This window comes from Schistocerca americana, chromosome 2 (genome assembly GCF_021461395.2).
Source record: "Schistocerca americana isolate TAMUIC-IGC-003095 chromosome 2, iqSchAmer2.1, whole genome shotgun sequence".
Taxonomy (NCBI): Eukaryota; Metazoa; Arthropoda; class Insecta; order Orthoptera; family Acrididae; genus Schistocerca; species Schistocerca americana.
The window spans coordinates 149,697,309-149,724,046 of record NC_060120.1 but is presented as its reverse complement, the minus strand read 5'-3'; the positions used below and the strand labels follow the sequence as shown (position 1 = coordinate 149,724,046).

Sequence of the window (26,738 nt, the reverse complement as noted above, 5' to 3'; positions counted from 1 at the left end):
ACCCAAGAAAGAGTGCCTTGCAGTTGTTTGGGGCATCATCAAGTTTTGGCTGCGTTTATTTGGAACAACATTTATCATTGTGACAGATCACCATTCACTATGCTGACTGACTAGCCTGAAGGATCCTTCAGGTCTACTAGTGAGATGGGCACTGAGGCTTCACGTGTACAGTGTTACAATGATATACAAAAATGGATGCAAATGCAAGGATGCTGACTACCTCTCAAGGAATCCTTAGGTGTGACACAGCAGTGTGGATGTAATTTCACTCATCATTAAACGACATTGCTGCTGAACAGAGGGAAGATCCAGCATTATTGAAAACCATAAAAGCCTTGAAGAATGAGAAACTGACCAAAGGAGGATTACAGTTAATAAACAGAACTTTTCATAAGAGGAACTATGACCCAGTGGGTAGGAAATGTTTGCCTGTCATCCCACCTCATCTGTGGCCAGTGATCCTGAAGTAGTTCCATGATGCTCCAACATCTGGTCATCTGAGCTTTGTGACGAGTCTAGACGGAATCAAACACAGGTGTCACTGGCCAGGTCTTACTGATCCACTATGTTAGCTATTGTAAGAAATGTCACGTGCCACAGTTACTTCTGGGGCAAAGCACCATTCCACCAAATTGGAATCAGCCTCTTACTAAGGTTCCCGTAGCTGACAAACAGGAATCGGTGGATAATAGTACTGACTGCCTCACCTGCTGTGCTGTCACCAATGCTGTGCTGGCTGCTAGAAGTCCAGATGTTGTGAAATTTCTCACAGAAGCACAGAGCATACCGTGTGATGATCTCTGATCGTGGAAAAGTTTTCCAGTTGAGATTAGCATCGGAGATAATTCCATGTTGTGTCCACAAGATGACAACTGTCGATCATCCACATACAAATGGCTTCACAGAATGCTTTAATAACGTGTTGGTAGATGTGCTCTTGTTGTACGTTGATCTCGAGCAGAGAGAATGTGATGCAGTACTGCCCATCATGACATTTTGCATACAACGTAGTGAAACAAGACGCTACAGACTTCACAGTGTGCTCCACTTCCGGAAGGCAGAAACGACAATGGATACACTATTCCTGTTTCAACCATATGATAGTTAGGATTACTGTGTGGAACACTCCATCTCCAGGACTGAAGAAGCTAGTGATCTGGCTCGAAAACACACCCTGAACACTCAAGAGAGAGAGTGAGAGTGCTGTAAGACCAAGTACCAACCAGTGAGGCACTACCTGCGAGACTTGATATGGATTTTTACACCTGTGCAGAAGATTTTTATGCCTTTGTGGAAAGTGAGACTATCAGAAAGTTAACAAACTGATACTTCAGGTCATTTTATATCCTTTGTTGCTTGTCAGATGTCACATACATGGTCGAGGATTATGGCCCTTGATTAAGAAGACAAAAGTGAGAGACATCCATGTCCTCCATATGAAGCTCTACTACACTCCAGTGGTGCAAATCAATGATGAAAAGTTCAGGGAAACTGAAGGACCACTCGATGATTGCAAGACTTTGGCAGGAGGATCTACCTTCAGTGCTCATTGTAACGACGAGGATATAACAGCATGACCAGAACACAAGGATTCACCAGTTCCGCCATACAGAGGATCATTGAAAAGATCTAGATCGAGGGTGCTGCAATTGGCTCCAATGAGAACTTAAGAAACAACGGGTCACTGTTTCTCCAGGAGAGGGAGCACTGCCCCAAGCTAGGAAGTATACAGTGTGGCACAGTGGTTAGTATTGCTGGCTGATATGCTGCAGATTCCAGTTCAAACTCAACATCAGCATTTATTTTTATTCAGTATTTATCATTGCTGGAAAGTTTTCCAAATATCTTATGTTTGTATGTTCTAGAATATTTGGTTTTTGTCATTCTGGAATATTCAGTGTTTGTATAAATTGCTGCACTCCCTATCCAGGAGGTTAGTTATGTTCTGGCTGTATGTTGGTGTTCATAATAAATATGCTTTCAGCACTAACTGTTGTTTCTGATTGACGCCCCTCTTTTCAGATTTGGACTTGATACTGTTTAAGATACGACAGAATTACGAAAAGAATTGTATTGTATTGTAGTCAGTGGTATCACATGTACTACTAATTAACGTAAATGAATAGATATATTTGAGTCTCCAAATTTATGTAATGATACATAATATGGATTGGATTGTTTAGTGAATATGGTATCTGCCACATCGGTATAGTGTCTTTAGGTCTGCCAAAACACAAGCTCCATCTTGCCTAAATTTAACCTACACACACCTACCTATTTTCCTTAGGGACTCTAAGCTTATCATGGTTTAGCTATTTATTTTTTCTGCGCTGCCTGACATAATGCCTCTCCGTCAAAGCATCCAGCACACTACATCAGGGGACTGTACATGGGGATCGCATGACCTAATAGGCTACAATGTGTGCATATTGCCTGGTTTCATGGCTTCATCCCTCTAGTCCTGACATATTTGCCTATTGTACATCAGTGCAAGGAAATATGATGGACACAATATCAGAAACAAGGAACTTACATGTAGTTACATTATGTACATGTTGCCACTTACTCATAATGGTGTTGCTGCTTGGCTCCACTTGTCAGTCTGTTGACACACTGACCCCAGTTGTAATGGCAAAGGTATCATCCAGCCCTTCTGATACTAGTTGAAATAGTGTCATAAGGCAACAACGAAATCCATCTTCCCTTGGGCCATTCCACTTCTGTCAACACTTACGTGACAACAGAAACATTGCTGGAAGGGTGGGGAGAGGTTCTTCCATTTTCAGAATGATGTAGTCACGCTCTCACTTGGGCATTGTGAGTTCAATCAGCAGGCAAGGAGACAGGAATGTGTCAGATGTAACAGTGACCACAACAAGAAAGACAGTTTACATAAAAATCTTTATAATTGCATAAAGCTGTAAAAGATACAGGTGGGCACCCTTGCCCAGTGGGCACAGCTTTTCATCGACCCATGGCTTCTTTGTACGAGTGTAGCAGAGACAATCGTACCTGAAGGCCACATGCCCTTCTGGGATGGACATGCTGACACAGCAGTTTGGTTGTAGTCAGCTGAACAGTATGCAGCAGCCATGTGGTAGGAACTTAGTGCTTAGCATGGCGGGAGGCAGCTTATCAAAGACTTAACAGCCTGTTGGCATTAATTCTCATACCTCGAGGAGTGTGACAGGCGGCTGCCTGGTGGAGGTTGCCTGACCAACAAACTGGTCAGTGGAGCTCTGTTGCCAAACTCTTCATTACTCAGTGGGTCACTGAGTGTGTTTATTTGTAACGTCCTTATGCCCTGCCTGAGTCACTTTGCTGTTGGCAGCTGTGACACACACAAACAATTGAAGAAATGCTACATTGATGCTGCAGTCACAGGAGTCTTGCCACACACTGGTATAATGATGTGTGTGCCTAGCAGGTCAGATGTGTCGTCAACTGTCGGCTGCATGCCTTCTGAATGGTAAGTGGATCACTATGTCCCAAAGTTTTCTGTGTGGCAGCATTCTGTCCACACTGCAACACAGCGTATATCTGCACCAGAATTTATTTATTAAAAGAGATAAGTACATCACGATAATCAGTAAAAAGGCTGAAGAGCGATACACTGTTTACTGATAATGCACGGAAATTTCTTGTTGAGAATAATGAATTATTCAGGAATAAAGAGCATTATTCACCAAAAGGCAGAAGTGCTGCATCGTTGACAGATACACAGACAAAAGTTACGTAGCTTTGCTTTGCTTTCCCAGCTTTTGTAATTAAATAATTTCCTTTTCAAGCTACAGCAGAAACATGCCGCGTACACACACACACACACACACACACACACACACACACACACACACACTCACTCTCTCTCTCTCTCTCTCTCTCTCTCTCTCTCTCTCTCTCTCTCTCTCTCTCTGTCTCTCTCTGTGTGTGTGTGTGTGTGTGTGTGTGTGTGTGTGTGTGTGTGTGTGTGTGTGTGTGTGTGTGTGTGTGTGGGGGGGGGGGGGGGGGGGGGGGGGTCGTGTTTCTCCTACAACTTGAGAAAGAATTTCATTCCGAAAGCTAGCAAAGCAAATCTCTCTACCTTCTTTTTTGTGTATCTGTTGAAAACGCAGCGCTTCTGCCTTTCAGTGAGTCATCTCTTTATTCCTACACGATTTACTGAACTATCCACAGCTAAAAAACAAGTATACTCCTGAAAGTCATTAAGTTCAGCAGTCTTGGTCTCTTGCTGTGACATTATGTTGATGCCGTGGTATTTCTGGAGGAGGGTCCAATGGAGACAAAACAGGTGTCCGAAATATTATGAAATGGGTCAGTGGATGAGCTAGAGAAGACTGCAACCACTATAATAACGTTCTGACTACTCTGAAATTCCAACAGTACTTTAAGGCAGGCTTCCTCTGATTAAAAGTGTAGCTGTATGTACCAAATATCCTGCATTATTTCATGTGCCAACACTGTGGCCCACAATAACATCATCTGACAAATGTAGAAAGGCAACTCACAAAGCTGGAGTCACATGCTACTTCCTGAATTCTACTTCAATTATTCTGTTGATCATATTGCATGGAATCAAAACCAAAATATTTCAGAAGAGAAAGGAGGCCTATGAAATGCAGAATTTGGGGGACAAAAAAAGGCAAGTTAAACCACAACAAAGAATGTCACAAATTACAGCAAGCATTATGCCAAAACTTTCAGCAGCACCAAAATTACCATTGAAATAAAATTGTTGTACAGACAGAAACAAAAGAACAGTTCAGAAACTATCATACCATTCCATACTTCATTTGACAGTCAAGCTCAAAGAGGACCCGTCTACAGAAGTACTGGAATATGAATGTCAGAGGAAATGAACCAGTCCATCCTCTGAACTGTCAGCTAAGATATGGGTATAATCTCAGCAGCAAGATAAAGAAGTAGTCATAGAATAATGTCACTGATAAAGTGGCTCCCATACTGTAGTGGAATTTGATCATATTCGGGAGAAATGTAGAGAAGCTGGTATTAGCACAGTTAGGGCTTTTGTTCATCTCTCTCCAAGTGACACATTTTAAAGATACTAATATACCAGTACTGAGATTATGCAGGCTACACAAAAGTACGATCACTGAGGAAAGGGCTGCCAATCGTGTGACCATGTTTGTCAGTGATGAATACTATTCCTTGTCTTCCCTCGTCAATAGCAACTTGCAAGTTACTGCTGTAATAGTCCATTCACCATATAGGGTGATGCTATTTTCCAAGTTGCTGCACACTAATGAAGATTTAGTTTAAGATGGTCTCAGGGATGTTACTGCGTGACTCTCATGCCTGCTCCTCCTTTTGGGAACTGTTATGCACACAATGTGCTGCAGGGATCTACCACAACATGTCATTGAGCCTGAGTTACTGAGAGCCTCGTGTCTTTGGAAATGTTATACCTTTTGAGCATGCTGCAGTGTTATTAAGGAGAGAGAGATTTGTTACACTAGTTTAACTCAAGTATTGGATGCTGTCAGTAAGGATTTCCAGAAAGCATAATGGAACACTTACAGCACTTATACTATAGGGAGGTGAAGAGAAGGACCCTGTGATGGAGGAGGGAGGGGGGGGGGGCGGGGGGGGGGAGCTCCCCGAACTACAACCAGAGGCATCACCTAGTCTACTGTTACCATCAGCCGTGATGTGGCATCCAATCACCATTCTGCGGCTGTGAAAAGGGGTGCGTTGATCTCCAGATCCAACAATGCTGTGTCCTTTGAGTGTACAGTTAATCATCACCAGGTCTGGATTCTAGATACCAGGAGGCCCCTTAGTCACTCTCAGTGTGGACTGTAGAGAAACTGATGCAGTATTGGCAACTTGGACCAAAAGGAGGCAGGTGTGTAACAGGCTTCCTTTGGAGGCAACATCTAATAGACGTATCTCCATGAATTACTGCTATACTTATACAGTCCTTCCTATCCCAATGTTTTCTAGGATATCGAGTGGCTAAATTTGAGAACGAAAATGGTGTCCTGATTCAGTGTTTTAAGTATAACAATTTTCAGTATTGTTATAAAGAGTGTAATGAGCATATAAAGGAGCCCAGTGTAATACTCCTTATTTGAAGATAATTTTATAGTTCATTTTTCCCTCCTTCCTACTTCACAACAGAAAGTCAACAGTTGCAACTCTCAATTAGAAGGTTGGAAGAGTGGGTTACTCATACTGATTTTGGAGTTTCTGCAGACAATTGTGAAATAGTATTTCACATAACTGCAAAAGAGGAATACAATTTTGTGTTTTGAAGGTTTGGTGATGTTTCTGGGCCTGGCATTTGATTCAAAGCTGTTGTAGCTACCACACCTAAGACATCTGATGATGAGGTCCATAAGGGCACTGAACAGTTTGAAGTGCCCTAGTCACAGGACTTGTCTGGTGAAGGGAGAAAATCTGCTTTTCTGATTTTGATGCTGTGAAGCACTTCAAGGTATATAAGACCACATTACAGCCATTTCTCAACTTATTTTTTAATAAAAGTTCTACTTGTGAAAAAATAGGCTACTCTTCATTTTAAGAAATTTTTTATTTCTGTAACCTTCCTCAATAAATTTTGAAGAAAATATTTGGCTAAAAAATATTTTTACGTCTAGTAATGAAGCATCTTTCGTTAGCTTCTAAATAAACTATCTTTTCGTAATTGTGGTAGCGATCATTGCAAAATGATGCTATTTGTCAAGCACATGGACTTGATTTACAAATTTGTATTGAAAAATTGTGATAGCATGTAGCTTACCATGCTTACCGATGGGAAGTGTTTGGATTTAGTGTAGTGTCAGATACTACAGGATAGAAAAGCACATTACTGGTGACCAGTGCAGGCCTAGTATTGGACTCTCATGTGATTTTAATCATTCATGTATAAAAAAATTCAAACTATATTTGATTTTTCCCCCTCAGAAAAGACCATTTAATCATCTGCTGTGGTCTTATGGTAGCTTACACTTTATATTATAAAAGATGAGAAATTAATTCTTGTCCATATCCTACAATTAGTGGAATGTATCAACAAAAGTAGTCACTTTTTGAAAATAAAATATAACTGTATAGATAAAAAATCTACTCATCAAGCGGTGCCAGGAGAACACACATACAAATGCAATAAAATTTGCAAGCTTTTGGAGCCACTGGCATTAATGGGATGGACATTCGATTTAGGAGAAAAGGAAATGACTCACCGAAAGGCATAAGGGCTGTGTTGTCGACAGATGCACAAACAAAAGCTACAGAGCTTTGCTTTGCTAGCTTTTGGAATGAAATTCTTTCTCAGTTTGTAGGAGAAACATGCACGCACGTGCGCGCGTTCTGTAATACCACACTGTTTGTTTGACACTATCTCCACATTCAAAGAACTGTGCATAACTCTTGGGAACAATATTTATTTTAAGACATTAATTTGATAAAACCAGTGACAAGTAGAACAGTGTTTCTGTAGACTTGGTACTGGATCGCCAGATATCACCCTGCCAAATTTTGAAATTATTCTCTCTGATCTATGGCCAATGCATTTGATTTTTTCTGTTTTAATAGAAAGGATACTGGGCAGCTTCAGTGTAGCCTCAAACACTGCAGGACAGGTATATGAATTACTGTCTGTTTTGTCCTCACGCAGTTCAAATCACTTTAAACTGCGAGAAGTACATGTCATAGATCCCCCTCCTCTTTCCTATCCCGACCCCCTTTCCTGCTTAGCAGGCTAAACTGCACCATCAAAGGAACTCCTATTCTTCAACAGCTGACATACAACTTAATAGATAACATAGATACAGCCACCACTTGTTCACTGCCAGTCGGTTTGTGCTCTTTTATAGAACAATCACTTCATTGTTGTATTGATATTGCTTTGACAGTGCTGTCACTTACAGAATTTTGAAGCCCAGAAAAAACAGGAGATTATTGGCTCATCCTGTAAAGTGATAAATTTAGAAGTGTTTTTTTTACAAGAAGAGCTAAGAAATTCCCCTGAAAATTTTTGTTCATATGACTCATAATCATAATACATTTTAGTGGGTGCTGCAGAACATTCAACACAAAATTTCAAAACAGAACACCAATTTTTGTGGGACTGTAACAGCAGAAGAAAAAGTGTGTATAATGGTACTGTAATGTAAATTATTGCAGTGTCACTGTTTTGAAGTAGAACTCACAGGCTTCAGTTCATTATAAAGAGGGTCTTGTATCTCGAAGTTTCACGTATGTTTGCCTTTGAAGAGATATGGAGTTTACTGAACTCTGAAACCCATAGTCAGTTGTGAGCTCAAAAAATTCTTCTTCAATATTTTTCTCTCTACAGTGATGTGGTACTTGGTAGTGGCAATGGTCCATCGACTGGAGCCAGTGAGTACCTTACAGGATGATTTTCGTCTTGAGACACACAAAATTCGTAAACGATTCCATTTGTCTCAGTACTTCTGTTTCCTCTAACAAGGAACTGTTCATAGTTCTTGGAATTAAAATATCTCTTCAAAAATTCGTGAACATTCTGGCAGCATATTCTGAAATTACAAGCAGTATATTCATTTGTAAGTGAGACAATTGCTGGTGCCAGTTACAAATTTATAGCTGTAGGTGTTGGTGCCTATAGCAAACAGTCAGATGGAGGTAGGTTCAAAGCAAGTATGTTAAATAAGAACTTTATGAATGGGGAACTGTTACTATGACCACCAACAGAACTTAAAAAAAATGTGTCGTGAACTACCATGCGTCATTTTGGGAGATGAAACTTATTCCTTTTCTCACTGATGTTTGAATAACAAGAAGAGCCTGTAAGATGATAAGCATTCCAGAGCAAGAAAAGTTGTTGAAACACACATTTGGTATAATTATAGATAAACGGAGATTACTGAGAAAGGAAACTGGAACATCCATTGACATAACTGATCGCATAATTAAGTGCATTTGCCGCCTCCTTAATATTGTTATCGACGGGGAAGGATTCAGTATTGAAGCTGAAAAGTTTGGTAACCGTGGTGGTATGCAAAAATTCAAGAGGATTTCTACATTAAGCTCAGACAGTCAGAAACTCTTTTGTTGTGTATTTCATTAAACATTCAACTTAAATTTATTAAATAACCTTTCAAAAATAGTTTTAAAATACTTAGCAATCTACTATATTCCTCATACATACTGGTTCATCATAAAATAAAATTGGTTATAAAGAATGATAATTTATATTCAAGCCTACCACATAAATGCCCATTCCTTTGCCATTTCATCCATAAGTTATAAATTGCATCACAGTTGTATTTGTCCAATCTTTGATGACAATGCAGTTGACACAGCTTAATTTCATTCATAAATTGTTCCACATTCTTGACAACAAGGACACACAAAGATATGTCACAGACAACAGCTGATACTAAGCTACTATGCCTGATCTTAAGGCATTGTCACCTGGTGGAAATGCTTACCCATCCTTCACACAAGCAGTGCACATGTGAATGCATAACAATGTAAATGTATGTATATATGTGTGTGTCTGTGGTGGGGGATGTGCACTTGTAGGTAGCATGTGTATGAAGGAAGAGATGATCAATGCAGGAACAGTACAAATGGTGGCTCATGGTACCTTGGTCATAGTAACATATTTTAATCATTTCAAGAAATCAGAGAGAGGAACAGTACAAATGGTGGCTCATGGTACCTTGGTTATAGTAACATATTTTAATCATTTCAATAAATCAGAAAGAGCTTCCCTGAGAGTTATGGCACACACAAGAGAAAATATAGGTGGTATATAACTGATACTTGTAATTGCGCTTAAACTGAACCACGACCTTTTTTTTTGCCCAATTGAAAAAGCGCAAGGACAAAGTGTTTCTTGTACTTGTCAAGACCTGTTTATGAAACGATGCAGTTACAGAAAGTTGATTAATATTTGCAGTGATGTTCTCATAAAATCAGACAGGAGATATCTGATATGTTCATTGCAGAAGCTGATGTGCAGTTCTGCTATCTTGCATCAGAAATATTAAACAGTCTGAATATCACCAGTATGGCCCCTGCCAGGTCCTCCCCATCCCTTCCTGGCCCATCTACCCAAGTGGCCACCACAATACAAAATAATGTGTTCTTTGTCCCAGCACATCACAGTCTGGCCCTGTGTGCAGTTTGAGGACTGTGTAAAGCTTTTGTACAAACCTGGCTAGATTATGGATGCCTGGTTTACGCACCAGTGAGACCTATGCATCTCAAGGCTTTCGACACTGATCCAAGGCTGTAGCTGACAGCCATCCTGGCTGCTGAAAAGGTTGAGAGTAAATTTAAACTTATTGAACTTCATGAGAGAAGGCACTTCGGCACATGTTTTTAATTCTATATTTAAATGAGCCCCACAGTCATATGGAAACTTTCATGGATGAATTGAAGTTGGCAGACAGCCTTGGCTGCTCAGTGGTTTTCCCTGGACATGTCTTCATGGTCTGCTTACCAAACAAGTATACTGTACTTGACACGTAATTAAGTGCAATTTTCAGTGTGGTGGAGCACATGACACATATTACTGTTGAGAACGTACTCATCTGCTCTGATTCATTGAATACCCTTAAGTCTATGCAACACATGTACTCAGCAAATATATATGCCCAGAAGATTCAATACTCCCTTCTCCTCCTACAATGACAAGGGAAAAAATGTGCGATTGTCCAGGGTACTTGGACACAAGAGAATTCAGGGAAGTGATGTTAAACTTGATGAATACTGTGATTTACTCTCACACTGAAATAAAAGTCACAGTACAACAAGTGAATTATGAGTCCAGCGATCCAAAACAAAGTCAACATATCAATAGCCGAAGTCCTCCAGTGTAGTACTACCGAATGTGCCCAAGTCTATATGCAATGGCAGGTTTTCATGATGAGTTAAGATGATATCAGAAGTGCTCTTGCATGACCAATATAGTTTCATACATACTGGCTGTGCACTGTAGTTGAGGGAACCATGTGCCACGCTGTGACCACCTCTTAGTCTGAGTCACAGCATGTTTCAAGCACTTCCTAGTTCAGATTGCGGTTATGTCAGCAATTTTCTGTGTCAGTCTTGACATCTGAGTCAGAGGCTGAGTTGCCTAAGATACAAGATCCACCCCCCCCCCCCCCCCCCCTTATTCAGGTGGTGCCCTGGCAAGTGACAGTGGTGACACATCAGGAAGAGGGAGGTGGTGACAGGTAGCTCAGCCAGAGACCGTGACTGCAAGGATGGACCTATCTTGACATCTGGAGAGGAGTCCGCTGTGATGTCGTCATCCCCGTCTATGACTACTACTTCTAAATTTCTCTGTTTTGTACAGTTTTACTGGCATTATGCTCTATGGTTGATAATTACATAATTGCATTTAATACATTATTATTTATAGGTGTTATATTTCTTTTTGGGAAAATTGTTTTGTAATTTCTCTACAACACAAAGTTTGCTAGGTGGTGTGGACCTTTCTCCCTTATCTGTATGTTGTTATTCTTTCGTTGGTCTCTCCGTGTTACCTTTTTAATGACATCCCAGATGTTTTGTGTTCATTCACTGCATTGTATATTACCTATAATTATATGGCAGAAATTTAAGAACTCTGGTCCATTATGACACTTTTTCTTGGAACTGGGGTACAGAAGGGTCTGAGAGGACTGTCTGACATCTTGTGTTATCTATTCAGTTTTGTGAGACATTGCTGCTGATGCGGTTACTTTTGATTACACCTTTTCAAAATTCAAATTGTTCACTTTGACATTGCTTTCTGTATACCCTTCATACCGACTTTGATTTGCTAGTCCTCCTCAAAAATCTTGCATTTTGGCTTCTGGTAAAAGTCTGTTTTAGGTGTGCAGTTGACAGATTTTTTTTCATATCTGATTGTACTGTTGTTATTTGGCAGAAATGTTTTGAGAGTCCAAGATATTTTACAGCTACACCTCTCTTTTCAGTGTCCACATTTGTGGGCATGTAGTCAATTACTGGTGCTGTTACAGCTACTCTTCTTGAGCTGTTGACCAAAAGGTACATGCTGAAACTGTAAAAGATATTTTTGTGGGTCATATTAGTTTTATTTGTGACCCTAGTATTTATGTCTCCCTACAAAATTATATTAACTTTTGTGGCCAACTCTTTAATTAGAATTTTGCTTAATTTACATAAAAAAGTATCTATGTGGTCAATACATATAGAAAATTATTAATTCCTTGTTGATATCCAGTCCTGCTATGTTAAGCAACTCAGCAGGTTTAGCAGACCTAGGCTGGTGCGAACTGCCAACACTTTATTACCTTAATCTCTGTTCATGCCTCAGCTGTCTTCCTTGCTTATGATAATAAAGTATCGTGCATTCCTAATTCGTGAATTGCAAGAATGGAAAAAACTACAAAAAATCTTAAGAGACAAGAACGATCACAGACTTTGCAAGTCCGGGTCTATTAAATCCACCTGCCAATTTTGTGGAACATACGTAAGTCAGTCGGTGTGTACTATCGAAGATCACTGCTGTGAACACCAGCGACACACCAGACTGCTGTCGCCAAACAAGTTAGCAGTTGAGGAGTGCTACCTATTGGAATTAGAATTAATGAATTACGACCGTGCAAAGGTTCTGACCCATAAGTCTAATATCTGGGACTCTGAAATTAAAGGATATATCCAGATTCTAGTAAGGGAACAGCCAATCCATAGTGATAGTGGCAGCGTCTTTAGTAAGGGCTATGAACCCACACTTCGCCTAAAGAAGAAGAAGAAGAAAAAGAAGAAGAAGGAAATATCCCATAACAAACTGACATCAGGAGCAGGTGGAGCAACAGTGAAAACGTCACCAACATGTTACTGGGTGCTCAATATGGACAAAGTGATGATTTTAGGGGAGGGGGAAGGAAACATCAGCTAGGCACTCATTCCCAAGCATGGACTGTGAATGAAGCAGCAGCTTGGAGGAATGGGGGAAGGAGATAAAAAGCTACTCACTAGCTCTGATGCAGTCAGTTCATCAGCACACTCAGTGATAGCAACATGTCACTTGCAGAAATATTGTACCCATTGGACACTGCCATACAGTTGTTCACTCATGAACTATTTCGTCACAAACAACCTTTGCCGTGTGGCCACAGTCTTTTTGAACTGATCTTGATCTTCATGGATTCTAACTTTCAGGACACGTGCATAATAGAATGATATTTGTGCAGTACCAACTAAAAAGCAGATATAGATTCTGTAAAACAATAATGTGGTGACTGGATAATAAGTTTGCATAATTTGGCTGTGACTACATCTCCAGGAAAAGCTACTGTCACTGTTATTTTTTACGAATGTTTACTTGCTAGAAGACTGTCAGTTGAATGAAAGTACTCCAGAGATAAACGATTATTCTAAAATAGCAGTATTTGATCATTTTGTGGCAAAGTGTTATTCACTGCTAACCTGAAGATGTGTAATCTGTGGTGTCACACTGCAGTTTCCATGGACCATTCGCTTGACAAAACATAATGATGTTGCATAAGTTATATATATATATAAGACATCAAATGCAAGCTAGTAATTCCTAACTACCACCTTTTACAATTACAATAATAGAAATTTTTCTACAGGATAGAAGGACTTGTCTAGGAGAAACTTTTTCAGTTTATTTTTAAATTTTACTTTCCTGTCTCTCGGGCTTTTATGTCACCGAGTAAGGAATCAAAAATATTGGTTGCAGCATTGTGCACCCCTTTTTGTGTTAAAGGCAATCTTAATGTAACATAATGAATGACATTTTTTGTTCTCTCATCATAATTGTATACGTCATTGTTCTTTTTGAACTGCAGTGGATTATTTACAACGAAATTCATGAGAGAATAAATAACTGTAAAGAAATATTTGAAAAGCCTGACACCTTAAACTGATGTCTACAAGATGAACATGTACACCAAATTGTTATTCTATATGACGTTATTGAATGAAAATATGTCAACTTAATGATTTCTCTCTCCCCAAATTTTGCAGTGACTCTTAAGTGAAAATGTGGCTGGACTAAGTTTTTGAGTTGAGGAATTTTCTTTTTCCAGTTTAAATTCTTATCAGTATGGACCCCTAAGAATTTAGAAGTTTCCACCCCACCTATAATTTCCTCACCATGTGTTATGCTTATTCATTGGTGTAGTACCCATAGATGTGCAGAACTGAATATGATACGTCTTTTTAAAATTGAAGACGAGACATTTGCAGAAATCCAGTCAGTGATACTTTTAAGAACATTGTTTACCATTTCTTGTGCAGCTGCATGTATACTTGGATTGACTACAATATTAATGTCATCTGCTAAAAGAACAATTCTGTTTGAATGTTAGACTGCACAGTAGTTTTTATTACTGAGCACTGGTGTAGACACACACAAATCCAACATGTAGTATTATCATTGTATGAAAGGGCAAACTCTTACTGCAGAGGGTTGGAGGATCATGCATTTATATCAGAAAAGGAACACAGATCAAATCAAGACATGACCTCAGTACAGTAAGTGAAGACAAACACTTTGAAATATCAGCTATTGAATTAACTGGGCTTGATATCACCAAGAAATTACTCATTTTGTGTGTGTATAGATCTTCCAGTGGTTGTGTGGACACATTTTTCAATAAATTAACAGAAGTTCTAGATAAAGTCTCAAGTACAAAAGTCAACATAATTTTATGTGGGGACATTAACATCAACACTAATATCATAAATGAATCCAGCAGCACCTTTCTAAACATCCTTCAAAGTTTTGGCAAGTCCCTATTGGTCAATAGTGCAACAAGGGTTACTACAATGACTGCATCAGTAATTTACCATGTGGCCACAAATATGCTCAGGTAAAAATGTGATGTAGCTGTAAAAGATCTCAGACTGTCAGACCATCTCTGTCAAATAACAACAGTAAAATGAGGCATTAAATCATTCCCTAAATTACAAGCCTACAAACGACATCTATCAGAAATCAGAATAAAAGATTTTTCAGAAGAACTAGAAAAACAAAGCTGGGATGAAGTGTATAAGGAAACCAATGTGAATATGAAATTCTCTAAATTCCCCACATTGTTTAAATTGAACTTTGAAAAGGCATTTCCAAAAGTATGTGTGTCTGTATCAACATCTCACAAAAACAGATGGATAACAGCAGGTATTAAGAAGTCCTCCCAAACACTTAAACACCACAGTTCCATGAAAAAGATTTACAGTGATCCAGAATTCTTAAATTTCTATCACAGATACAAAAAGATCTATAGGAAGGTGCTGATTGCTGCAAAAAAAATCATTTAATGACAAAATAATATATAATGCAGAGAATAAAAGCGAAGCAGTCTGGGATGTTATAAAAAAGGAAACGGGGAGAGGCAAACAATCGCAGAATAACATACTGCTAAGGGAGGGGGATAAGGTAATAAATGATCAACAACACTTAACAAACTATGTAAACGAGCATTTTTCAAGTATTGCAGAGAAGTTACAGCAAAATTTCCCCAAAACTAATATAACACTTGTAAATAATGTTGCACTAAATAGAATGATGTTACTTCCAACCGCAGAGAATGAAGTCAATGAAACTGTTCAAAAACTAAAAAATAAAAAGTCAGCAGGCTTAGATGAAGTACCAATGTGTGCACTGAAACAATGCATAGGGATTATACAAGGCCCCTTGACAAATATAATAAATGAATCCACATCAGGGACATTTCCAGAGCAGTTAAAACAGGCAAGAGTTGTATCTTTGCTTAAGAAAGGTACTGCAGAACACACAGAAAATTACCGGCCCATTTCCCTGCTGTCAGCATTCTCAAAAATAATAGAAGCAGTTACGAAAGATAGGTTAATGAATCACCTGAATAAATACAATCTTTTAAAGGATTCACAGTTTGATTTCCGAAGTGGCAAAAATACGGAGTCAGCCATAGTAGAATTCACAAAAGTTGTACTTGACGCTCTTGATAAAGATGAGTGTGTCACAGGCATATTTTTGGATCTTTCTAAGGTGTTTGATACAGTTGACCACAAGATTCTATTAAATAAATTAGAAGCATTAGGAATAAGAGGGGCATCTAATGACTGGTTTCGATCATACCTAGCAGGTAGGGCACAAAGAGTAGAGATAACACATACTTCAAAAAAGATGTAAACATTTAGTAAAACACTTATCAGAACCAAAATACATAAATATAGGGGCTCCACAAGGTAGCATATTAGGACCAATACTATTCCTGGTATACATCAATGCTTTTCCCACTAGTGTTACCCATGGTGAAAAAATTCTCTCCACTGATGCCAGCAATATTATAGTCTCTGAGAAAACAAGAGAATTCCTTGCCGAGAAAGCAAATGAAACTCTCAAGGAAGTTTATGATTGGTCAATAAGCAATAAAGTGACATTGAACATAAAGAAAACAAATGCCATAAATTTCAGTTTGAAGAGAGAAAATGACAATGTTAAATTAAATGTAGATGGCACCTCCATAGACAGTGTAACAAATGTAAAATTTCTAGGAATGAATATTGATTCTCAGTTGAAGTGGTGTGAATACACAAAGGTACTTGCAAACAGAATGTCATCAGCATGTTATGCCCTTAGCGTGTAACATGCAGTGTCTTTTAGTTACATATTATTCATATTTACACTCAATTCTTACCTATGGCATTTTTTTGGGGGAACAAACGCACAAAATATGAACACAATTTTCAAACTCCCGAAAAGAGCCTTAAGAATAAAAACCAAAAATACTAGTCGAGCTCATTGTAAAGATCTGTTCAAAACACTGGGGATTTTAACTGCTCCGTGTGAATACATTTACCAGTCAATTATACACATCAAAAATAACATTGGTAATTACTGCACAAACAGCTCTGTCCATGACCATGCAACAAAAGATAGACTCAACTTACATTTACCAAGAAAAAATAAACATAAAACTCAAAACAGCATTTTCTACCAAGGAATAAAACTGTACAGTAAATTACCAAAAGAGATTAAAGAAATTGAAAAAATACATTATGCAATACATTTTATACATTGAAGGATTACTTATATAAAACAGAGTAGGAGTTTGATAAAAAAATGTTGTACAAATAAATAACAATAATAATGATAATGATTATAAAACATTTCACATAACACCTTCACTTTATGTTTTTTCCTTCTTTTTTCCTTTCTAGAAATACTTACCCCCAAGCTGTGCATGGTACGATACTAACACCTCTTCCTCTTTCTCAGCTCAACATCTCACTCATTGTGGAGGGATTCTGACTCAGTTTTTCAGGATAGCAAGTGGGAAGTTGCAGTACAGAAAATGGCCCAGAGATCACCTGTGTGTGTGTGTGTGTGTGTGTGTGTGTGGGGGGGGGGGGGGGGGCGGGGTATGAAACAATGTGTGTATAGTGTGTGCAGTGACTGATAGTGAGTTATGAGTGAACGGTGTGGCATTACATTATTTAATAAGTTATTTGTAAAAAAAGTATTGTATACCAGGAGTCTTTAAATATATGTGTATATGAATTAGCTAATTTTAAATTGGTCTAAACTTGTAAATAATTTGACATCTCCTATATCCTTGTAAAAAGAGATCTACGGATGAATAAAGCTACTACTACTACTATTACTATTTGGAAAATCATTTACATTTATGAGGGACAGTAGCAGACCCAAGACTGATCCTAAGTGGTTTCTCCCCAGTCAGAATATTGTCCTCGGATTACATTGGTTAAATTACTCAGTGCCTCGCAAGTCAAAACTGGTTAACCTTAACAAATTAAGCCTGTAGAACACATGCGGCACAGTACTTTCCATTTTTTCTGCATTCCTTTGGTTAGATGTACCCATCAGTCCCATAAAACTGCAGTTTATGTAGAAGAATATTGTGATTCACACGGTCAAATGCCTTAGATAGGTCCCAGAAAATACCAAACAGCGATATTTCGTTATTTAATGCTTGTAAAACTTGGTACATGAACATTTAAATGGCATTCTCAGTAGAGCACTCTTCTGAAATCCAGACTGTGATTTACTAAGGATATTATTGTTGCTCGGGAGAGTTAATATTCTAGAATACATATTCTTCTCTAAAATTCTGGAAAATGATACCTGTAGGGAAACAGACTGTTAGCTATTGACCTCTCTTATCACTTTTCTTAAAGAGGAGATTAACAACGGGATATTTCAGTCTCTCTGGGAAAATGCATTGTGTTGGTGATGCGTTACATATTTCAGATAAGACAGGATTTATTATACAGGAACCAATCTTTAGTACTTTGTTGGAAACACCATCATATCTAGACATGATATATTATTCAGTGAGAAGCCAAGTTACATTTATTGAAAACAGTTGTAACCTAATGACACTTTTCTTTGCAGTATCGATGCCAGATCATCTCTGAGAAGCTAGAAAAAATTAAATCTATTGTAGAAGAAAAACAAAATGCAAGAAATATAGCAAAAGATGAAATGGAAAATTTGAGGGAAGAAAGAGAAAGAACTGTTCTCCATCTTCAAGCAAAGAATGAAATAGCTCGTTTAACACACATTTTGCACCAAAAATATGAGTAAGTTTATTCTCTGTATACAAAATTAATTTCTTTGGTATTCTTTTTTTTATCATATCAACAAAATAATTAATTTTTGATAATATAATTTAGGAAAACTTGCCGGTCCTTTTCCTTCATCCCTCATCCTTTCCCCTTCAACCCTTCTGCCAGAAGAAGGAACCACTGGCTCTGAAAGCTTGCACTTTTGTGTGTGTTTTCTCCTGCTGCCACTTGGTGAGTAGAATGTTGTCATCGTGTTAAACAAGATGTGTTTATAAGTCTCTACCTTTAGTATTGTATTTAGCATAGCTATTTTTGCCACTCATTGAATAACAATAGAAAACATAGTAATTTTTGTTACATGATGCTCACATAGCCTGAAGACCAGAAAATTCTCTCTCCCATAAAATGATCATTGTTTTATAGATAACATAACAGGGATGACAAAGACCAGATTTTTACTGTTCATGAAACCAGTTCTTACAGGTTAAGCACAGCATTAGTCCACAGCTTAAAGACATAATTATTTCATAACTCCAGTGTGCTGGGTACAGTGGGGCAGAAAATCATTTTTAGATTGTGATGCAAAAAGAGACAAACCAGGGTTGCAACTGAAACAGATGTTATTTAGTCAGTAACTGACATCAGGCTATGGCCTTTCTCAAGCTAGCCAGTGTTTGCCAAGTAAAATGTCTGTCAAAATAGCAGTAATTAAGGAGGGTACATTTGCGTATGACCCTAAGTTTTTAACAAACAGAGCTTGTACTCTGTTTACTTAACCAACAAGGATGTTCACAAATGAAGTTATGAAATAATTTGCTTAAAATGACTGAGATATACACAGTGCCACCTCAGAAAACTAGACCTGAAATGTGATTTACTACAATTCAGCACCTTGGAAAATGGATCCTACCTGAAAAAGTGCTCCCTTATAACCAAAAAGAAAAGTGGACTACCTTTACTTTACTCATATGATTTGTTTAGTGTCACAAGGAGCATGACTAGTGTTCAGTGTTGGAATTTGGAATTTTGTTGTTGGCCCTGTTTTTTATAAATGAGAAGACATCAGCCCGTGTCCTATAGTGTTGCTTGTACCCAGCCTTCGTATTGTTAGACATTATTATTACCAGGTACAATATATGACTGACTCCATTTGAGAGTTATTAATCACGTAATCGAAGGTGACAGGTTTTTATAATTCATTACTTGTATAAACTTATATTTCTCTGCATTTACAGCTACTCGCTAGCTCACACAAGGTTCACGTTTACAGAATTTTGCATCTATTCTTTAGAGTAACATTTCTTCACAGATAACCACATGTACTTGTATATGCATAAATTTGGAATTGAAAGTAACATTAATTTGTAAGTGAGTAACATAGAGCTTGGACAGTAGTAGTCCTATTTCATTCCTTCGAGACATTGCGTTTCTTTTATGCCTGTGCTATTGAATGATGTTGCAGTCTTTCCTGAAAGTTCTTCTCCTTAACCCTTTGAGTCCGAACAATTTGAAAAAATATATATATAATTTGTAAATCTTCCAGAAAAGTAACCTTTATTATTGTAGTAAGCAGTCAATACAAGAAGAAATCGGCAAAAATAATTGCCCAGTTGTTTTAAGGAAATGGTTTCATTTTGGCATATGATTTTGAAAATTTTTATGAAATTAACATTTATTATCATAGTAAGCAATGAATACAAGAAGAAATTGGCAAAAAGTAAAGAATTGATTATTTTAAGGAGATTGTTTCACTTTGGAACACTAAGACATACTGTTCACAACCATGTGATGTGATATATCTGAAAGTAAATTCACATTTTTCCTAGGCCCAATCCCACAGCTCAAAGCTTCCATGAACTCATAATACCCAAAACAAATTATAGTCCTAAATACTAAGTAACCAGCAAAAATGGGCCTAAATTTTAATAAATTTTGTATTGAAACTACATACTGCCCAAGTGGTTTCATTTTGAAACCAGTAATAAAATCAGTGGTAAAAACTTAAATTTATGTCACAATAGCTCTGAATACACTTACTGTATGTCACAATCTCCTACATTCATGTAGCACTGTTTCCATGCCGACTTCGATTTGAATGCTGTTGGTGACTGCTACAATGCACTACATTTGTAGAAGTACCTCAGTGTACCATCAGATATCTTTGTCTTACAATGGTGGTTTCCAACAGAAGCCAGTAGTAACCAGTGGGCTAATGGGATATATGTAACATGATGAATGAATAAATGACCCTTGTGCATCATAATGACTCCTTATCAAGGAAAGAAGGCAGCATTATATGAGGAGAAAGTGAGATCTAATCTTTTACTAACAAAGAAATCATAGCAGTTGTAGTGATTGAGTTGTGCTATGACTTCTACACTGACACTTGTTGCAGGGTGGCCAGTAGTGCCCCTAAAGTGATGTATTTTGGGGGCTGTGGGGTGGGATCTTCCACTACCACAGCAAGTGTGGAGTCAAGAATGCTGAATCAACAACAATATTCCTTATTAATCGATTGTTCTGTGTAGGAGGTCAGTGACTGCAACTCTGGAACCAACTGTGGCTAGTGGACAGTGAGTCAGTTCACTGTGATATCAGGATGTTGTGACAGCAAAGCAGTGGGACGTTGTGACAGCAAAGCAGCGGCTGGTGCCCATGGTGACCCAAAGTACAGTGAGCTTAGACGGCTGTGCTGGCATAAACAGCACACTGCCCAAGAAGGCTGGCAGGGGCATGCAGATGCCCCAAGTTGAACCCAGGACTCTTAGAGACTGGATGGAGTGTCAGGCAATGGCACCCAATTAGTGATCTTCCCTCGGCGGATCAAGTTTGAAGCTTGGTACCATCAGGACTAGATGATGCCTCGTAGATCATTGGCTTCATCTAGTTGATGCTGCTGCTTAATGGAGCTGTAGCTACTGGGCCACACAATCGGCTGATGTTTGGCACAGAGATGGTGCCGGTTGAGTGTAAGACATCCGTGGAAGTGCGTCTTCCAGCTTCTAAGTTGGGAGTATTTATGCTCACTGTGGTAGGGTGTTTTATAACTAGAGGTAGCCTCTGGACATCTACATGGGTGTCCAAAATTAAAGCAACAAACCACTGTTTCCCTGTCCTGTGTCTAATTCACAATATAATCAAACAAATTATCAGTACATGCCTGTACAATCACGTTCTTCAAGGAAGACAGCATTTCAGTCAACAGACAACCACGCCAATGGAGACATAAGGGGGGCCTATCAAATGGGGTAGTGTTTTCTGGGTAGTTACACTTCCACAATCACTGTGTACACAGTCACAGACGGTACAGTATGGCACAGAGAAGACGCCTACCAGACTCTCTGTGGTAGAGAGCCGTAGGAAGAATGCGAGCAGGATAATCGCAACTGATGTGCCCTAATGGCTTAAGATGAATCTATCTGTTGTTTCTCAGATGTGGCGACTGTTTATAGAGACCAAAACTTTATCCCAAAGATCAGGGCAGGGCTGACCACATGTGACATCAGGAAGAGAGGATGTATTTGGCTGTAAGGGCATGACGGTACCACCTTAGTACTGCACGGCAAGTGGCATCTGTCTTGCAGCGTCCAGTTGATTCGTTGCATTGAAGCAAACAGTGTACAGAAGGCTTTGGCAGAGTGGTCTTAATTGTCAGAGATCTACTGCATGTGTACCTCTGATGCTCCTTCTCAGAAGCTAATGTCTAGAGTGGAGTTGCCAACATGCTACCTGGACGGTCAAACTGTGGGCCAATGTTCTTTTCACAGCTGAGCCAGATTTGTTCTGGATAGTGATCCTCGATGGATTCACATCTCTAGGGAATGTGTAACACCATTTCGTTATCCAAACATTGTGAAAAGAGACCAATATCGAGGGGGATCTCTAATGTTGTGGGTAGAGATTATGTTGACCAGTTGAATACCTCTTCATGAATTTGTACAGGTATAGTCGGCTATGGAAACTCTGCCTTTTTCTACAACATATGGCAATCTATCCCACTGCTGATAGTAAAATTCTACAGTGCAGAAGCTAGGCCCTCATTACATTGCACCCAGCTGCAGAACTGTGCAAGTGGCTAGCCTGCATATCCCTTTTGTGGTTGTGATAGCCTGCCTGTGGCTGATGCGATAACACACTATAATTTTTGTCTACCCATTTATACCTAACACTTCTGTCACTCACTGACTCATGCAAGATAACTTCTCTCATCAGACACCAACTACATCCAATTTGCTTCAACACCATGTGACAGATTCATCTCCTCTACAGTTGTCTCCTATATCTGCCTCATTCCAACATTTTCACCAAACACACACACACACACACACACACACACACACACACATACACACGTGCAAACAAAACTCACACTCACTTGACTGCAGTCTCTGGCAGCTGAAGCCACAACGACAATAATATATAGAAGACTGAACAAGAAAGGAGATTTGTTGGATGATGATCAGTTTAGATTTACAAAAGCAAAGGCACCACATAATATTTTCAAAAATTCATTATTTTTGTTTACACATTCCAGCTTCTGCAATTCCAAACTCCAACCTGAAGAATGTTACCATTTCATAGGGTGTTCAGTCTTTGTCTCATTGTCACCTCCCCCTTTGCAGTCCCCTCTTGGAATTCCAAATGGGGGACTAATCTGGAGTCTTTTGCCAATGGAGAAATCATTTCAACACTTTTCCGTTTACAAACCACTTGTCCTGAGGCTAGACATTGTGTGTCTTTAATGCAGTGGCTTCCATTGTCTTCCAGATCCTCATGCCTTTGCTCGTTGCTGGTTCTTCTGCCTTTTAGGGACAGTTTCCCATCCCAAGGGCAGTAGGGTGCCCCGAACCTCTCTCCGCTCCTTTGCCCTCTTCGACAAAGCCACTGTCAGAACAAAGGTGACACCACCAGAAATCTTCAGCCGCCATTAGTAATGAGCTTTATTCAGAATTTAATCAGTGGCTGGGATCAGTTTTGGGAAATAAGACATTTTGATTACTGGTCAAAGACAATGCCTCTACACCACAAAGTTACATTTGGGAAATGAGGCACCTCCCAGCCATATATGTCTATGAAGGCATGAGGAGGGCATAAGGGTGGGAGGTGGAGCAAGATGATGCACTTGTTCCTCACCAGGAATATAGGTAAAGGCTTTCTCTTCATTACAGAATTCTCACAGATTCCTGGAAATGGTTGTATGCAACTCTTGTTAAACTGCAGAGTTAATATTGCCTAGCTTGACAAGAAATATTTTGGCTTTTGCAGTCACTATAAATCTTGTCACTCTTTCGTCATGAAATTATGTGGGTTACTTGATGCAGTGACAGCTTTGACACTATTCTGTAGTCAAAGGAAACCTTCACAGAACAGTGCTGAAGTAGTGGTCTCAATCTTTCCTCTGTTGCTTCCTCTTACAGCCCTTATTAGGCTGCCCACAGGGACCAATCCGACACCCTAACATGCAGAACCCTTGTGCAACATAAAAATGGCAGCAATATATCTGTTTTCCATCTGTGACCAATCCCCACAATGACGCTCCTTTCCCTTAAAAAAAAAAGAAAGAAAAAAAATGGTGGTGCCCCTCCACGCCCACACTGGCATGATGGCCAACTCAATAGGTCTACTGCCATCTCTGCATAAGGGATAGTTTTCACTAATGTGAGGTGTCGTAGGATGTGGGTACTGCAATGTTTGCGTATATCTGGTTAAGGTTAACCATTAATATGTGCTCATCTGGAGATAAGATTTGGTAGAATTTGAACAAAGGGTAGCAGTTTGAAGGGCAAAGGAAAAAAAGTGCCAAGGCAAGAGCCAAGGGAAAAAAAAGTCTGCGATAGTTAGGTCGGCTGGTAAGAACAGTAGCGGATGTCTTGCTGCCTGCGATAGGTCGTGCAAGGGTAGGCTTTGTTAGTAGTGGGTATCATGCATGTCGATATCTTTGACGTTGTGCAGCTGTGTTGCTCGGAGGTTGCCGCTGGGTGCCGGTGTAGAACTCTCGTTCAGCGTCAGCAACCTGCAACAGTTAGGTTTATTATCATTTTTGTGTCCGATAGGTCATATATTGGATGCACAGTGAAAGGTAATGTTGGCAGTTTGTTTGTGCGTCTGTGGGCAAGCTCGTCAGTGTCCCTGCTGTGGCCTGTTGGTCGGCTCTAATAGCAGCTGGTAATTACCAGTCAGTGTTGCTGATATGCAGGGGCTTGCCGACATTTGTCGCTTGTTAGTGTATGATAGTTTACCATAGGTGGCTATGCCCTAGCTAGTAGTGTCTTTGGCCGCTTGTGCTACCACCTATGGTTGTGATCGAAGTTTCCTAGAGTGAGGATGAAAGAATTGTTCGAGTGTCTCGAGTTCCTGTATAGTCGTGTGGCGGGTTTTTTGAATACTTCCTTGAGGGTATCAAGGCTGTATTCATGGTGGAGATCCATGGTGCGTGTGTAGCGTGGAGCGTTGCTAATGATTCGTAGCAGTCTGTATGATCTGCAGGCGGCGCAGTCGTGTAGGAGCTGCATATCCCCAGACGGGAACTGCGTACGTCATCAAAGGTCTAATCAGTGTCATGTATATGGACCTCGACACCCTCCTGTTCAGTGTGCTTTCCCTGTTGAGCATTGGGTACAGCTGTTTGAGCCTCACGTGTGCTCTGTTGGCAACGTACTCGATGTGATCCCCCCATGTAAGTTTCCGGTCCAGCCAGACACCTGGGTATCTGACTTTCTCTCTCGGAAACGTATTGGGCGTGTATGTAGTGTTATCGGTCTACTGTGTTGATGTTTGCGCAGTAGTTTCGGTCTACGTATGAACAGAACTGCTTCGCACTTGTCGACGTTTACTTTAATACACCATCACTCCAACCAAGGCTCAGCTGTTCTGAGTGCTGTCTGTATTTGTGAATTGATGTTCGACGGTTTCCGATCTTGCACAAGGATGGCGGTGTCATCCGCGTAGATGGCTAACGTCGTGTTTTGTGTTGCTGGGAAGTCGTTAATGTACAGGTTAAACAAGAATGGGCCCTAGGATGTTTCCTTGGGGTACTCCAGCTTGGATACCATGTTGTGTTGATTGTTTAACCTGCACGTTAGTGTTGAAACACCTGTTCATGAGATATGAGTGTACGAGACGTACGGGTCCGTCCGGGGAACCAGCTTCGCTTATTTTGCGTATGAGTCCGTTGTGCTCCTTTCCTTGTTGCACAATGGAATGATAACAATAGTTTACCATTTGTATGTGGACAAAGAAGACACTTTGATTCTACATTCAGTTTTACATGACACTGAAGAACTTGGACATATATGGTCTACATCTATACTTAATCTGTAAGCCCAGATGCACCAGTCAAAAGAGAGAATACAATTTTCTGTGCTAGAAGAGAGGACAAAAGTATGAATGTCAAGGTCTGAAAGATGTCCTTTCCAGGAACTGGGACCTTCTCAGCTCTAGAGGATATAACACAGTATCATATGTATTCATAGAACTGTGAATCCTGCATTCTAGTTGGCACATTTACACAGTGATACCAAACTGGAAAGATAAGGATTGCCTTGGTTCAGTCCTTGGTTGATAAAAGTTGGTTCTATCATCCAATTTGAGGGTGGTTTTGGAAGATTTCCCACATTCATCTAGTTATATACATACCACTGCATATCCAATCTAAAGAATGTAGCTTTCAAAATACATTTCATTCAACTTTAGCTATGGGTAGTCAGTACTGAAAACAGAAAACATAAAAATAAAGCAATAAAGCACGAAAATAATGCAATAAATCCATGCCCAAATTTGAAGTTTCCCAAGAAAAGTGTTGCATATGGCATCAAAGTTGAAGAACCTTTTTTAAAAAGTTTATTCTCTGTTTCTCTGGTTTGAGGAATATACATTTCCAGTTTGTGTTGATGACCAACAAGACTGTCTCAGTCATTCTCACTTTTTCCCAGTCTGTTTCAGATTTTTAATTTTTAGTTTTCACCTAACATCATAGCAATATGAATACATTTTTTGTAAATATTTCATATCATTTATCTCTAAATGTTTTTGATATCTAGTATTTAATCATATGAGGATGTAGCCTAATCCGGGAATCAAAAAGTGGCGGCACCCAAGTCCGTATGAGTAACATAAGAAAATGTACTTTACACATCATCTTCAGTTTCCCATTTATCCATCACTAGGCCAGATTGAGACATTTATGGTACTTCTTGACTTCCACACCTCTCCAG

General features: G+C 39.3%; 1 protein-coding gene across 1 annotated transcript in view; it reads left to right on the top strand.

Annotated features, from left to right (window-relative positions):
- The window catches only part of LOC124596458 (structural maintenance of chromosomes protein 4-like), a 317,218-nt gene that overhangs the window by 107,710 nt on the left and 182,770 nt on the right, over nucleotides 1–26,738 (top strand). The window contains exon 5 of the mRNA XM_047135592.1: nucleotides 18,353–18,540. Within this exon, the coding sequence (XP_046991548.1) occupies nucleotides 18,353–18,540 (188 nt within the window). The remainder of the gene's footprint in view (nucleotides 1–18,352; nucleotides 18,541–26,738) is intronic.